The sequence below is a fragment of the Carcharodon carcharias genome, chromosome 4 (assembly GCF_017639515.1).
Source record: "Carcharodon carcharias isolate sCarCar2 chromosome 4, sCarCar2.pri, whole genome shotgun sequence".
Lineage (NCBI taxonomy): Eukaryota > Metazoa > Chordata > Chondrichthyes > Lamniformes > Lamnidae > Carcharodon > Carcharodon carcharias.
Window position 1 is genome coordinate 25,876,340 of NC_054470.1, and position 15,343 is coordinate 25,891,682.

Here is a 15,343-nt window from a genome sequence, read left to right on the forward strand (position 1 = left end):
ATCCAAAAACATTATTTGCAATATTCCAAGAGCAAGGCCAAAATTGAGCCCTCCACAAATACCACTAAAGCAACTTACCTAGTCGCATTATTTCGTTGTTGTTTATATGCAAGTCGGCTCACATTTCCCAACATTGGAACACATTAATTCAAAAATACTTAACTGGCTGTGAAGCATCTGGAATATTCTGAAGATATGAAAAGCTGCTATATAATGCAGGTTCTTCCCAAATGCTTTGGCAACACAAGCAAATTTTTCGGTACAGGATTAATTTGAGGCACCAGTGGTATGCACAAAACAAAATACAAGCAACCCCCACTACACAGATTCCAAGCATTTGTACAAAAATTAAATTAGGGCAGTTAGGACAATAGTGTTAGTTTATTTTTTAAAATGTGCATATTATTCAGATAGCAGTGGATTTTTTGAAAACATAAAGAGGCAATGGAAGTGCAGTGCTGCTTTCAGCATATGAAAGAGCAAAGGAAAAAACTTATTTGTTGTTTGGTAGTTCAGAACTTAAGTACTGCTGAAAAAGGTTATTTTGTCAAAGCTTTTTCATTTTGTCCTCATCAGGGCAATCGCAACAATACCAAGGACAGGTGAAGCTGTATGAGAAGACAGTGCTTCTTGCAACTGTCCTGATGAGCGCAAGGTGAAAAGCTTCAACAAAATGTCCCTTTTCAGAAAAAAGAGTCACTCAAATTAAGCAGCATAATAAACAAGCTCACAGGATAAAACTGTTCAATAAAATTAAACTATTCCAGAATTTTAAAAAATATAGTTTCAGCGGTGGGTTCAGTCTTGGCACAAGCTATGAGTATCATGCATCTATGTAAATAGATATTCTGAGTATGGAGAATTGTTTAGTACCTTAAACAAACACAAATATTTTGTTCGTTCATTCACGGATAATATTTTGTAAGGAGCATGAGGAGAGGATGGAATTAAGACAGACATTTTGGTTCGTTGGCAAAAATAGTTTTTACTGGTATGTGGCCAAAATATTGAAATACACTTTATGCCAAAATTCCTTGCAGACTTCATTGGGTTTATAATTTTTATAAGACATATGCCTATTTTTTTTGTTTGCTTCAACAAAAACAAGCAATTCAGCGACGGCAGCAGTCAATGTGACATTCTCATGATTATGTGGTTATTTTTGAGAAGCTGAAAATTTATGATGAATGTTAATATGTGTGCTCCAAAATATGTTTAGATTGGGAAATGTTGAAAATATTCGTCCCTTTTTGTTTGAAATATTGCAGGCTTAAAAAATTCCAAAGCTTTTTTTCATATGTAAAGCTCTGGTAAGTTTAAACTAAAACCAGATGCCAGTTAACTCTCCATATTCATAACTTATATTCTAACATTCCTGTGGCATCCATTCAGTCATTCCCTATTTTACCAAAATACTCTTCTTACTCTATTTTAAGATTTATTATTTCCTGTTTTAAAATATCAACTATTTTTGATCATTGAAATTGTAAGTGTAGCCAAGTTCAGGTGAGGAAAAAATCTAAATTACCTTAGAACACTCTAGGCACTTGAACACTGCTGAATCTGGACTCTTTAAACAAGAAGAATGATCCATCTCTCTGCTTGAAAGATTGTTTTAATGCTTCAAAATCATCTTGTGTGTTTGATAATGTTACTACATTAGGATTTCAGTTCTTTACCCCATTTCAATAATGGACTAGAATTGTGAAGGTAGACTGAAATTAGGTAATGAAATAAATATATATTTATTATATAATCTAATATAATATATAACTATAATAAAGATACATTTACTAGCAGCAACAAGTGGTAGTGATACTTGCTTTTCTTATGACTTTTTTGGAGGATCCATTAGAAAGGCACGCCAGGAACATTACATGGCATACTTGAAAATGGGGTGTCTACTTTGTGAAGCTACAACACAGGGCTTTTTGCATGTTACGGCCAACATGGCCAATTACTGCCCCATCAGTCTACTCTCTATCATCAGCAAAGTGCTGGAAGGTGTCGTCAACAGTGCTATCAAGCGACACTTACAGAGCAATAAGTTGGCCAATGCTTAGTTTAGGTTGTGCCAGGGCCACTTAGCTCCATACCTTATTACAGTCTTCATCTTCATGGACAAAAGAGCTGAAATCAATAGGTGAGGAGGGAGAGACTGCCCTTGACATGAAGGTGGCATTTGACTGACACTGCATTAAGGAGTCCTAGCAAAAATGGAGTCCACGGGAATCAGGGAGAAAGCTTGCCACTGGCCGGAGTCATATCGAGCAGAAAAAAAGATGGATGTGGTTGTTGGAGATCAATCATCTCAGCCCCAGGAGTTCCTCAGGGTAGTGTCCTAGGCCCAATAATCTTCAGCTGCTTCATCAATGACCTTCCTTCCATCATAAGGTCAGAAGTGGGTTTGGTTTGCTGATGATTGCACAATGTTCAGTATCATTTGCAACTTCTCAAATACTGAAGCAGCCCATTTTCATATGCAGCAACACCTGGACAACATTCAGTCTTCGGCTGGTAAGTGGCAAGTAACATTCGGGGCAATGACCATCTCCAACAAGAGAATCTGACCATCTCCCCTTGACATTCAACAGCATTACCATCGCTGAGTCCCCCACCATTAACATCCTGATAGCTATCATTGATCAGAAACTTAACTGCAATAGCCATATAAATGCTAAAAGAGCAGGTCAGAAGCTGGAAATTCTGCAGCAAGTAACTCACCTCCTGACTCACCAAAGCTTGTCCACCATCAAAAGGCACAAATCACAAGAGCGATGGAGTATTCTGCACTTGCCTGTACAAGTGTGGCTCCAACAACATTCAAGAAGCACAACATCATCCAGGGCAAAGCCATCCACTTGATTGGCATCCCATCGATCACCAACACAGAGTGTCATAAACCAGATGTACTGCAGCAACTTGCCCAATCTCCTCTGGCAGCATCTTCAAAACGTGCGCCTCCCACCACCTAAATGGTCAAGAGCAGCCGACACATGGGAGCACCACCACCTGCAAGTTCCTCTCCAAGCCGCGCACCACCCTGACTTGGACTTACGTTATCATTCTTTCGCTGCTGCCGATCTCCCTTCCTAACAGCGCTGTAGGCATACCTACAACAGATGGATTCCAGTGGTTCAAGAAGGTGGCTCACCACTGCCTCTTCAAGGGCAATTAGGGATGGGCAACAAATGTTGTCCTTGCCAGCATTGCTAAAATCCAAGGAAAGAGGAAAAAATGCTAAGCACAGAGGTAGCATGCTATAGAAAGAGCCAAGCGATCATACAACCAATGCATCAGAGCGAAACTCTGCGTCTTGCCACATGCAGGCGTGAATGGTAATGTACAATTAATCAAGTAACTGGACAAAGAGGCTCCAAAAACATAGCCATATTCAACAATGCACTTGGGTACATAAGGCAAGGCTGAAGCATTTACCACCATTTTCAGTGAGAAGTGCCGAGTATATTATCCATCTTAGTTTCCTCCTTAAGTTCCCAACATCACAAATGCCTACCCCCAGCCAATTCGATTCACTCCACGTCATATTAAGAAATGGCTGATCACCCTGGATACAGCAAATAGGTCCTGACAACATTTTGGCTGTAGTACGTAAGACCTGTGCTCCAGAGCTAGCCTTGCCCCTAGCCAAGCTGTTTTAGTACCTGGCATTTACCTGAAAAAATTGAAAATAGTCCAAGCATGTTGTGTCCACAAAAAGCAGAGAGAAATCCATTCTTCCAAATTATTGTCCCATTGGCCCACACTAAATCAAAGTGAAGGAAGATGTCATTGACAATGCTAATCAGAAACAACCTGCACAACAATGCTCAGGTTGGGTTTTATTAGGACAATTAGACTCCAGACCTCATTATAATCTTGGTCCAAATATGGACAAAAGGGCTGAATTCCAGAGAGGAGCCAAGTGACTGCCCTTGACATCAAGGCAGCATTTGAATGAATGTGACACTTAGGAGCTCTAGTACAGCTAGAGTCAATGGGGGTCAGGGGAAAACTCTCCACTGGTTGAAGTCATACTTAGCACAATAGAAGATAGTTGTGCTAGCTGGAGGGCAATCATCTCAGCCCTTGAACATCACTGCAGGATTTCCCCAGGACAGTATCCTTAGCCCAAACATCTTCAGCTGCTTCATCAATGACCTTCCCTCCAGGATAAGGTCAGAAATGGGGATGCTATGCTTGCTGATGATGACATTGTTCAATTCCATTCACAAATCCCTTGGAAATGAAGCTTGGATAACGAAGCTCTCATTCCTACATGCAGCAAGACTTGGACACCAACTGGGGATAAGTAACAAGTAATATTCACGTCACACAAATTAATTTTTTAAAAAATTTCATTCATGGGATGTGGATTTCGCTGGCTGGGCCAGCATTTATTGCCCATCCTTCGTTGCCCTTGAGAAGGTGGTGGTGAGCTGACATCTTGAACCACTGCAATCCATGTGGTGTAGGTACACCCACTGTGCTGTTAGGGAGGGAGTTCCAGGATTTTGACAGTGAAGGAATGGCGATATATTTCCAAGTCAGAAAGGCGAGTGGCTTGGAGGGGAACTTCCAGGTGGTGGTGTTCCCAGTGTCTGCTGCCCTTGTCCTTCTAGATGGCAGTGGTCGTGAGTTTTGAAGGTGCTGTTGAAGGAGCTGTTGAATTCCTGCAGTGCATCTTGTAAATGGTGTACACTGCTGCTACTCTGCTTCTGTGGTAGAGGGAGTGAATGTTTGTGGATGTGGTGCCAATCAAGCAGGCTTTGTCCTGCATGGTGTCAAGCTTCTTGAATGTTGTGGAACTCAGCCAGGTGGGGAGTATTCCGTTACACTCCTGACTTGTGCCTTGTAGATGGTGGACAGGCTTTGGGGAGTCAGGAGGTGAGTTACATGTTGCACGATTCCTAGCCTCTGATCTGCTCTTATAGCCACAGTATTTATAGAGCAAGTCCAGTTCAGTTTCTAGTCAATGGTAACCCTCAGGATATTGATAGAGGGGGATTCAGTGACGGTAATGCCATTGAACATCAAGGGACAATGGTTGGATTCTCTCTTGCTGCAAATGGTCATTGCCTGACACTTGTGTGGCGCGAATGTTACTTGCCACTTGTCAACCCAAACCTGAATATTATCCAGGTCTTGCTGCATTTGGACATGGACTGCTTCAGTATCTGAGGAGATGCAAATGGTGAATATGGTGCAATAATCGGCGAACATCCCCACTTCTGACCTTACGATGGAAGGAAGGTCATTGATGAAGATGGTTGGGCCGAGGACACTATCCTGAGGAACTCCTGCAGTAATGTTCTGGAGCTGAGGTGACTGACCTGAAACAATCACAACCATCTTCCTTTGTGCTTGGTATGACTCCAACTGGCAGAGTTTTCCTCCTGATTCCCATTGACTCCAGTTTTGGTGGGGCTCCTTGATGCCACACTCATCAAATGCTGCCTTGACGTCAAGGACAATTACTATCCCCTCATCTCGGGAGTTCAGCTCTTTTGTCCATGTTTGAAACAAGGCTGTAATGAGGTTAGGAGCTGAGTGGCCCTGGCAGAACCCAAACTGGGCATCAGTGAGCAGCTAATTGCTAAGCAAGTGATGCTTGATAGCACTGTTGATGACCCCTTCCAACACTTTACTGATGATTGAGAATAGGCTGATGGGGCGGTAACTGGCTAGGTTGGATTTGTGTATAAGAAATAGCAGGGCAATTTTCCACAAAGCCAGGTAGATGCCAGTATTGTAGCTAGGCTAGGGGCATGGCAAGTTCTGGAGCACAAGTCTTCAGTGCTAGTGCCGGAATATTTTCAGGGCCCCATAGCCTTTGCAGTATTCAGTGCCTTCAGCCGTTTCTTGATATCACATGAATTGAATCGAATTGGCTGAAGACTGGCATCTGTGATGCTGGGGATCTCCGGAGGAAGCTAAGATAGATAATCCACTCGTTCACTGGCTGAAGATTATAACAAATGCTTCAACCTTATCTTGTGCATTGATGTGCTGGGCTCCTCCACCATTGAGGATGGGGGTATTTATGGAGCTTCCTCCTCCAGTGAGCTGTTTAATTGTTCACCACCATTCACAACTGGATGTGGTAGGACTGCAGAGCTTATATCTGATCCGCTGGTTGATCTGATCACTTATCTCTGTCTATCACTTGCTGCTTATGCTGTTTGATATGCAAGTAGTCCTGTGTTATAGCTTTACCAGGTTGACACCTAATTTTTAGGTATGCCTGGTGCTGCTCCTGGCATGCCCTCTTGCATTCTTCATTGATCCCCTGGCTTGATGGTAATGGTAGAGTGGGTGATATGCCAGACCATGAGGTTACAGATTGTATTAGTGTACAATTCTGCAACTGCCCACAATACCACATGGATGCCCAGTCCTGAGTCGCTAGATCTATTCGAAATCTATCCCATTTAGCAGGGTGGTAGTGCCACACAACATGACGGAACATGAAGGCAGGACTTCGTCTCCGCAACTATTGTGCAGTGGTCACTCTAATATTGTCATTAACTGATGCATCTGTAGTGGGCATGTTGGTGAGGATGAGGTCAAGTATGATTTTCCCTTTTGTTGGTTCCCTCATCACCTGCCGCAGACCCAGTCTAGCAACTATGTCATTTAGGACTCGGCCAGCTCGGTCAGTCGTGGTGCTACCGAGCCACTCTTGGTGATGGACATTGAAGGCCCCCACCCAGAGAACATTCTGTGCCCTTGCTAGCTTCAGTGTTTCCTCCAAGTGGTGTTCAACACGGAAGAGCACTGATTTATCAGCTGAGGGAAGGCGGTACGTAGTAATCAGCAGGTTTCCTTGTCAATGTTTGGCCTGATGCCACGAGACTTCAGGGGGTCCGGAGTCAATGTTGAGGACTCCCAGGGCAACTCTTTCCCACCTGTATACCACTGTGCTGCCACCTCTGCTGGGTCTGTCCTGCCAGTTGAACAGGGCATCTGGAGTCACATGTAGGCCAGACCAGGCTAGGACATTATTGAACCAGATGCATATAACAATCAACAATGGTTTCATGGTCATCATTAGACTTTTAATTCTAGACTTTTATTGAATTCAAATTCCACCATCTGCCATGACAGGATTCGAACCCAGGTCCCCAGAGCATTACACTGGGTCTCTGGATTACGAGTCCAGTGACAATACCACTGCGCCATCATCTCTCCCACAAATGCCAGGCAATGACCATTTCTACAACAGTCTAACCTCTGGCTTCAACTGTATTACTCTCACTGAATCCCCCACTATCATCATCATGGGGGTCACCACTAGCCAGAAATTAGAGAAACCACAAATACTATGGCTATAAGAGCCCAGTGGCTCAGTATTTGCAGTGCCAAATCCACCTCCAGACTCCCAAAGCCTGTCCACCATCTACAAAATCAGGAGTGTGATGCAATACTCCACAATTATCAAGATGAGTACAAATCCAACGACTCTCAAAAAGCTCAACACCATCCAGGATGAACCAGTCCACTTGAGTAGTACCCCATCCACCACCTTAAACACTGATTCCCTCTATCACTGGCGCATCTTGTTGACAGCACATACCACCTACAACATGAACTGCAGCAACTGCCCAAGGCTTCTTCAACAACACACCCCATACCTGCAACCTCTAACAGCTGGAAAAAGCGCAACAAACACATGAGATTGGCATTGTCTTCAAGTTCCCCTCCAAGTCACAAACAACCATGAACTGCAAAGATATCAGCATTCCTTCATCGCCAATGGGTCAAAATCAGGGAACTCCTTACCTAATATCACTGTGGGTGTACTTTCAACACATTGGCTGCAGCAATTCAAGAAGGCAGCTCACCTTCTCATTTGCATCTAGGAGTTGGGCAACAAATGATGATTACAGGCAATAAATTCCATAATATAAAATCAAGAGTATTCTTACACTCAAGTAGTTTTTTTGGCTGCTTATCCTCAAGACCATTAAAGCCTGCCATTGCAAACATAAACCTGATCCTATAAACAACCAACAGCAGATTCAACCATATGTCTCATTTGAAACACTTTCCTTCCCTGCAAGATTGAAAGGCTTGCCTGTCTTTTAATGAACAGGATCACCATGTCAGAATCACAATTTTGGAATCAAATCTCAGAACAGCCAAGTTATTGAATCGGGGGTTTGCATCAACTTCACTGCAGTGCATGTCATTTTTAAAAACCTTGCTTATGGTAAACATGGAACCTAATATGGCAGAATTTGAAAAAGATAAGCAGTTTAGCTTTAGTTTTAAATATTTAGACCGAAGTATATCACACTTCTCCTTCAAAAAAAATGAGAGCTTAACTGGACAATTAAAGACCTTCATGTATCCAACTTCGTCCCATTTTGTAGATATTTAAAAGGTAATACAAAAAATATTTCAGGATGATTGATTACACTTAAGAGTACGGTACACCACACTCAGGGAACTATACATGGATCTATTCCCTATTATCACAAAGATGTCGAAACATTGGTGGAGAGACAAAGATGTATAAGGATGTACATTCATCAGAAATGGCTGAACAGGCTGGGGCTCATTTCTCTTTTAAAAAAAACACTGATGGGTGACCTTAAAGAAGTCTCTAAAATTATGAAAGGGTTTGACAGTGTATGCATGGAGATTATGTTTCTACTTTTGGAGAGTACTTGGAAATTAGGGGTTATAACCATAACATAATTTACCATATGCCCAATAAGGAATTCAGGAGACTTTTACACAAAGAGCTGTTAGAATGTGGAACTTGCTACAACATGGAGTTGCTGAGGCAAACTACATGAATGCATTTAAGGGAAAACTAGATTTAAGTACACAAGGTAGCAAGAGTGGAAGATATGTTGATAGTGTTAGATGGAATAGGGTAGAAGGAAGCTTGAATGAGGATAAACAACGGCAAAGACCAGTTGGGCCAAATAGATGTTTCTCAGCTAAATATTGCATATAATTCTATGCAAGAATGTGTACTGTTTTAATAAAAGGAAATGGTAGGATTTTGTGAATTAATTTGTATAATAACACAAAGTCTAACCAATGTCTTCCGAGTTATAATTTAAAAAAAAAAGGAAAGCTCACTCCTGTCATTTAAGACAAAGACATGTTCAACAAACTCACAGGCTACAAGGTTAACATCAAAAAATACAAAATCACTCATTTGGGAAGAAGAAGCTGTTTACATTTTGACTCCATGTTCCACAAGTACCAGAGCACTATTTAATGCATTAAATTCTTTAGCGAGTAACTTTGCAGATAAGTCCTGGTAAGTGATTACCTAATGAAACCAAGTGCTAATTATAAACTTTCAACGCCCCGTTCATCAATCGCTTAGCAACTGGCCCAAAAAGGCCTACTTATCTCAATTGCACAGCAAGTGCTTTAAAGCAAAGTGGTAACCATCAACTTTAAATGCAAATGTTCTCAATGGCTTTCAAGCACTATCATGTTTTCTTACATCATGTCATTAAGTTAAAATTTACAAAACAAAAGAAGCTCCAACTTTACAGACAAGGATTTTAGTATTTGAACATTATCTCAACCTCACAATGTTACTGGTTTTAAAAAAGAACAAAGAAATTAATGAATATAAATGCAGGTCTATTATTCAAGACATCCAACAAAAAGTGGCAGCAATGAGTCCGGAGTTCACTTTTGATACCAATAATTCTCTGAATAGTTTCTACGCTGGAGTTAATGCCTGTGCCCTCAACAAAAATTCCATACAGGCTAAATAAATTGTGTTAAATGAATGCTGCTGAGATTTACTGAAACTCAATTGCAAAGCATACAGCAGAACAGTTAAGAATCTCCCTATAATTTCCATGATTTTTTGTTAATGACTATTAGACCACACAGATATATATTCAAACCAGGATTAAAATTCCCAATGTAGCATAATAATGTTATACTACATTAGGAATTACAGTGGGAAATATAAATAGTCACAAAAGAACATGCTCCATATGACAACGTTTCAAACTTAGAATTTCTGCTGGCCATAGTTTACTGGAAAACGTAAAAGTATTTTTCAATACAAATTTATTAGAAGCGAATTCGAGTTGATCAAGTTTGCCTTCCAGCATAAACTTACCTTAAAAGGGGAGTTGGCAGCTCTTTGGAGTGAAATAAAACATTGAAGTCACAACAGTGTGGTCACTTTGCATCAACTTGCTTTAAATGTTTTCTTGAAATTTACCAAAGTTCCATACTCGCACTGTTTTTGAATCATGAGTATTCAGCCTAGCAGTGTTTAATTTTAAATCAGAACCAACACATTCTCATAGTAGCAGCCATCAACAAGAAACAAAATAAACCAAACTTATATGCAGTCACAATTTTGGTTAAAATTAAAACTTGGTTAAGTTATCACATCTCAAAGGGACAAATCTGGTGCACAATTGTTTTAAATTGCCCCTGGCTAAAATTAAAACAAAAAGGTTTTGAAAACAGTAAGGACTGCAAAATTTGCTGTAGTGTTAATTTACCTTATTGTACTCATATTTGTACTGTATTTTGAGTGTATCCATTGCTCTGATCATAGCCTGCATGGCAGTGAAGATATTCTGATAAACCAGCTTTGTGAAGCCTCGTTTGTCCTCATCAGAGTATCCTGTACCATGGATAATTCGCATTTGTTTGATGAATGTGCTCTTGCCACTTTCTCCTGTGCCTGAGAAAACAAACCAAACAAGTACAGGGTCAACAAAATTGATTTTTACTTTGCAAATCTTCCTAGAAATTGAAGGTATTAAATAAATAAATTTTACTACATCAAATCCAATGTTAAAACCAATTATAAGAAAGTAAGTTAAAGGAAAGTGACAAGCGGCCATCTTAAATGTGTTTTCAGACTACCCAGAGGTGTTAGATGACAGAGACTGCCAAAAACCCTTCACACAACATGAATGTGTACAGAGAGTTGAATCATTTTCAAGTCTATCGTATATGCTAATTTACTGCAATCATCCTTGCTATGACAGCTACTTAAATGAATACATTGTTGAAATCTCTAAACTTCATATCTATGTTAGTGTACATTCACAAGCTATTCATCAGGTTTGGAATTTGTGTGCTGATAATATACATCGTAGTACTATAAAAATAAAAACTAAAAACATTGTTAATAAGGGATTATAATTTTGAGATTAGCAATGCAGTTCTGCCTTAATTGTCAACGCTCTCTAATAGTCTCTCTGCACAGCTATTATATCCCGTTACTGACTAAAGAAATTGTATTTGTTAATGCAATACTCTTAAAATTATTGCCTAAAGTAGTACATACATATATTGCTGCAGTGAATACAACTCTTTTAATTCCGAATAACACAAAGAAAACTTGAATTGTGAGGCAGAGACCAGGAAATGCTCCAATAGAGCAGACGAAAAAAATGCAAAATAAGCAATCACATCCACCTGGGCACATGCACACACCTCCTGACAGTTAACTCGAGAATGGCCTCTGGATTCCTGGGACTCAGTTTTCAATTTATGCTCTCAAGACAGTGTGTGATAGGGAAAAAAAAATAGAACTACTAAATAGAGCTAAGGAGGAAAATGGTCTTGCCCATTTCCTCCCACTTTGTTCTGAGCCCACCTGACTGCAAGATATTCCTCGTGCCTCTATTTGGTAATGTTTTCTTTCTACCTTGCACCCAACTTTCAAAGAAAACAAGAGGCTGTTTTTTTAGAAACAAACCTATCATTCATAGTGCATCATCCATGGACCAAGTGGAAAATTGAAGTGGAATTATATTAAGTAGCTAAGTCAAACGAAGCAAACGTCATGGTCATGGGTTATATAAAATCACAGTTTAAGATTATTGAGAAGCTCAACAGCTAAAGAAAATTATAAACAAGGGTTTCCTCTTAACCAGAACTTAAGTGTCAAAGGTTTAGTGCATATGGATTTTCAAAAGGCAATTGATACAGTGCCACACAACAGACTTGTGAGCTCATGGAATAAAAGGAAAGTAGGCACTTGGATAAGAAATGGGTTATGCGACAGGAAACAGAATAGTGATAAACTGTTGTTTTTTCAGACTGAAGGAAGGTTTGCAGTGTAGTTCCCCAGGGGTCAGTGTTGGGGCCCTTGGTCTTCCCGATATATATTAATGAATTAGATTGTGGTGCTCAGGGCATGATTTCAAACTTTGGAGATTATACCATGATTGGAAACGTCAACTGTGATGAGGGTAGTCGTGACTTTCAAAAGGATATAGACATGTTGGTGGATTGGGCAGACAAGTGGCAGGTGAAGTTCACTGCAGAGAATGTGAGGTGATTTGCTTTGCAGGAAAGATATGGAAAGATAGTACAAAATAAAGGAAGAAACTTTAAAGGAGGTACAGGAACAGAGGGACCTCAGTGTATATGTACATAAGTCATTGAAGGTGGCAGGGCATGTTGAGGGAGCATATAGTATCTTAGGCTTTATTAATAGGGGCATTGAATACAAGAGTAAGGAGATCATGTTGAAATTGTATAAGACATTAGTTAGGCAAAATCTGGAGTACCACGTACAGTTCTGGATGCCATAATTAAGTGAGGATGTGAAGGCATTGGAGAGAGTACAGAGGAGATTCACAAGAATAACCGCAGATATAAAGAACTGTTGCTATGAGGATAGATTCGAGAGGTTGAGTGTTTTCCTAGAAGGAAAGAAGGCTGAGAGGGGGCTTGATAGGAGGAATTCAAGATCCTGAGGGGTATGGACAGGGTAAATAGTGAGAAACTGTTCCCACTCAAGACAGCATCAAGAACTAGAGGGCACAGATTCAAAATAATTAGCAAAAGGAGTAGAAATGATGTGAGGAAAAGTTTTTTCACCCAGAGATAGTCAGAGTCTGGAACGAACTTCCTGAGGGGGGTGGTGGAGGCAGGTTCGATTGAGGTATTCATTAGCGAATTGGATTGTTATTTGTAAAGAATGAATGTGCATGGTTACGGGATAAGGCAGGGGAGTGGGATGAGGTAGAATGCTCTTTGAGAGCCAGTGCGACTTGATGGGCTGAATGGCCTCCTTCTGCACTGTAAAGATTCTGAGAAAAGTCTGAACATGAGGCACAGAGGTTCCCATGCTTTTTTTAACCCCCCCCCCCCCCAATCAATTCAAATCCTAGTCTCACTCCCACCATTTTTCTAAAATAAAGTTTTTTTTTTAGTCCCCAAGGCAACAAACAGTCGGGGTTTTTAAAAATTGGGAAAAAAATACTGAAATAACTTTAAAACGTTCACCTCTATCTTCAGCCATGTATGGACTGTGAATTTTAAATAGCCAATTGCTTCAGGGAATTCTACTTTCATGCAGCAACCAAGAGATACCACAGAAATATTTTTTGTTTTAACTGATATAGCCTCCCAGAGACAGGAAATGTGCATTATGGAACTTAGCAGAGCGAGGAGGTTGGGATCCCTGACAGTTTCAAGAAGTGGTTATCAGACCTCCAGAACAGTTTCTGATGCCTGGTAAATTACTTCCTTCCTGCTCTTCTGCCACTATTCCAGGCTTCAAGATGCAAGCCCACCTTTTCTCACAGTCAATGTCTTAACTTCTCCAACTAGGTTTTCATCTCTCTATAACATTCAAACAGCCCTAATCAAAGTCACAAATGGCCTAATATATAACTGTGACCATGGTGCATTTGCTTCCTTTATCTATATGCAGCTCTTCACACAATCGACTATCTCCCCTCTCTTTTGATGCTCCTGCTTCCATTCTGACATCTCCCGGTCATAGCCAGAGCCCTCTCAGTAAAGAAAATTCTCCTAATTTTAATCTTAAGTGATTGATTGGGGAAAAAAAATCATAGCCAGAACAACTTCAACAGTGCCTTCCCACGACTGGCACAACTACCTTCGAAGTCCTCAAAGAATCTATCTTTAGTGCCCTCCTTCCTCATGTACATGTTATCCCTTGGTGACAACATCTGAAGAGATGGGAATCAGCTTCCAGATGTATGCTGGAAACACCCAGCTTTATTTTCATATCACCCAGCTCAATACATCTGCTGCCTGGTTGCCCGACATCCATTATTGATTGGACACAATTTTCTCCAGCTAATAATTGCTTTTACCAAAGCTATCATCTTTGGCTCTGCCAACTCCATGTTCCTGACATCAATTCCATCCTTATAAGGTTTCTGGCTCAAGCCGAACCAGACTGTTTGTAACTTCAATGTTTTATTTGACTCCAAAGACCTGCCAACCCCACATTCTCTTCATCATATTCCACCTTCAAAAAACTGCTTTCATCCAATCTGCTGCTAAAAAAAACTCACCCGTAACTTTGTCACCTCCTGATTCCAATCTTCTAATAATCTCCTGTCCTACATCTTTTCCTCATCAAAAACTAGTTGCCCATATTTTATCCAGTGCCAATACCTGCTCACCTATTATTCCTACCTTTGCTGACCTACATTGGATCCTGGTTCCCCAACACCTTCAATATAACACTCTCATCCTCAAGTAAATACAGTGAGTGATGCAAGAAACTAGCAGACATTACAAGAATATGCACTGAAAAATACAGAGGAATATATATCTCAAATTCTATGTCTTTGCATTTTGGAAAAAAATACTGTTCCTTGTTCATTGAGCAATAATAATAGGCTAGACAGAGATTTTGTCCCTTGGCTGGGGAATCTAGAACATGGGTGCAGACTCCCAGAATAAAAGATCAATCATTTGGGATTAAAATTAGGAGACATTTCTTTACTCAGGGTTGTGAAACTTTGGAATTCTCTACCCCAGGGTGTTGTAGATGCTTCATTGAGTATATTTTAGGCTAAGATGGATAGGTTTTGGTCTCTCAAGTGATTTGACAAGCAGGTGGGGGAGTGGAGTTGAGGCAAATCAGCCATGATCATATTGGCTGGTGGAGCAAGCTTGAGGGGCAGCCTGATCTAGTCCTGCCCCTATATCTTATGTTCTGATGTTCATAGTCAATTACCACAAAGAACAGAATTGACAAGAAGTCAATTAAGTAACTGTAACTTAAGGTAGTGATTCTTCATCTCGTTGTGAAATCACTCTGGGGATTTTTCCATCTTACTTTTTTTTAGTTATATGACAAAGGATATATTTTTCTCTTCTGCGTGTCCCAAGGCCAAGAACATAGTTACAAATTTTTATCTATTTGTATGCAGATTATCCTTTCCAGTCCTTGCATCCAAAAAAGTCCTATGTTAGATTTTGAGGAATCACAAATATTACACCTTACATCTAAAACTGTAGTTGCATTTGAAAAATAAAATGGTGCAACTTCCACAAGGGTCACTGTTTAGGTTAGCTACTTCAACAATATACCACATGCCTCAGGAAATTGCAA

General features: G+C 40.4%; 1 protein-coding gene across 2 annotated transcripts in view; it reads right to left on the reverse strand.

Annotated features, from left to right (window-relative positions):
* The window catches only part of LOC121277019 (guanine nucleotide-binding protein G(q) subunit alpha-like), a 259,132-nt gene that overhangs the window by 142,401 nt on the left and 101,388 nt on the right, over nucleotides 1–15,343 (reverse strand). For both annotated transcript variants that reach the window (XM_041185878.1, XM_041185879.1), the window contains exon 2: nucleotides 10,503–10,687. In XM_041185878.1, the coding sequence (XP_041041812.1) occupies nucleotides 10,503–10,687 (185 nt within the window). The remainder of the gene's footprint in view (nucleotides 1–10,502; nucleotides 10,688–15,343) is intronic.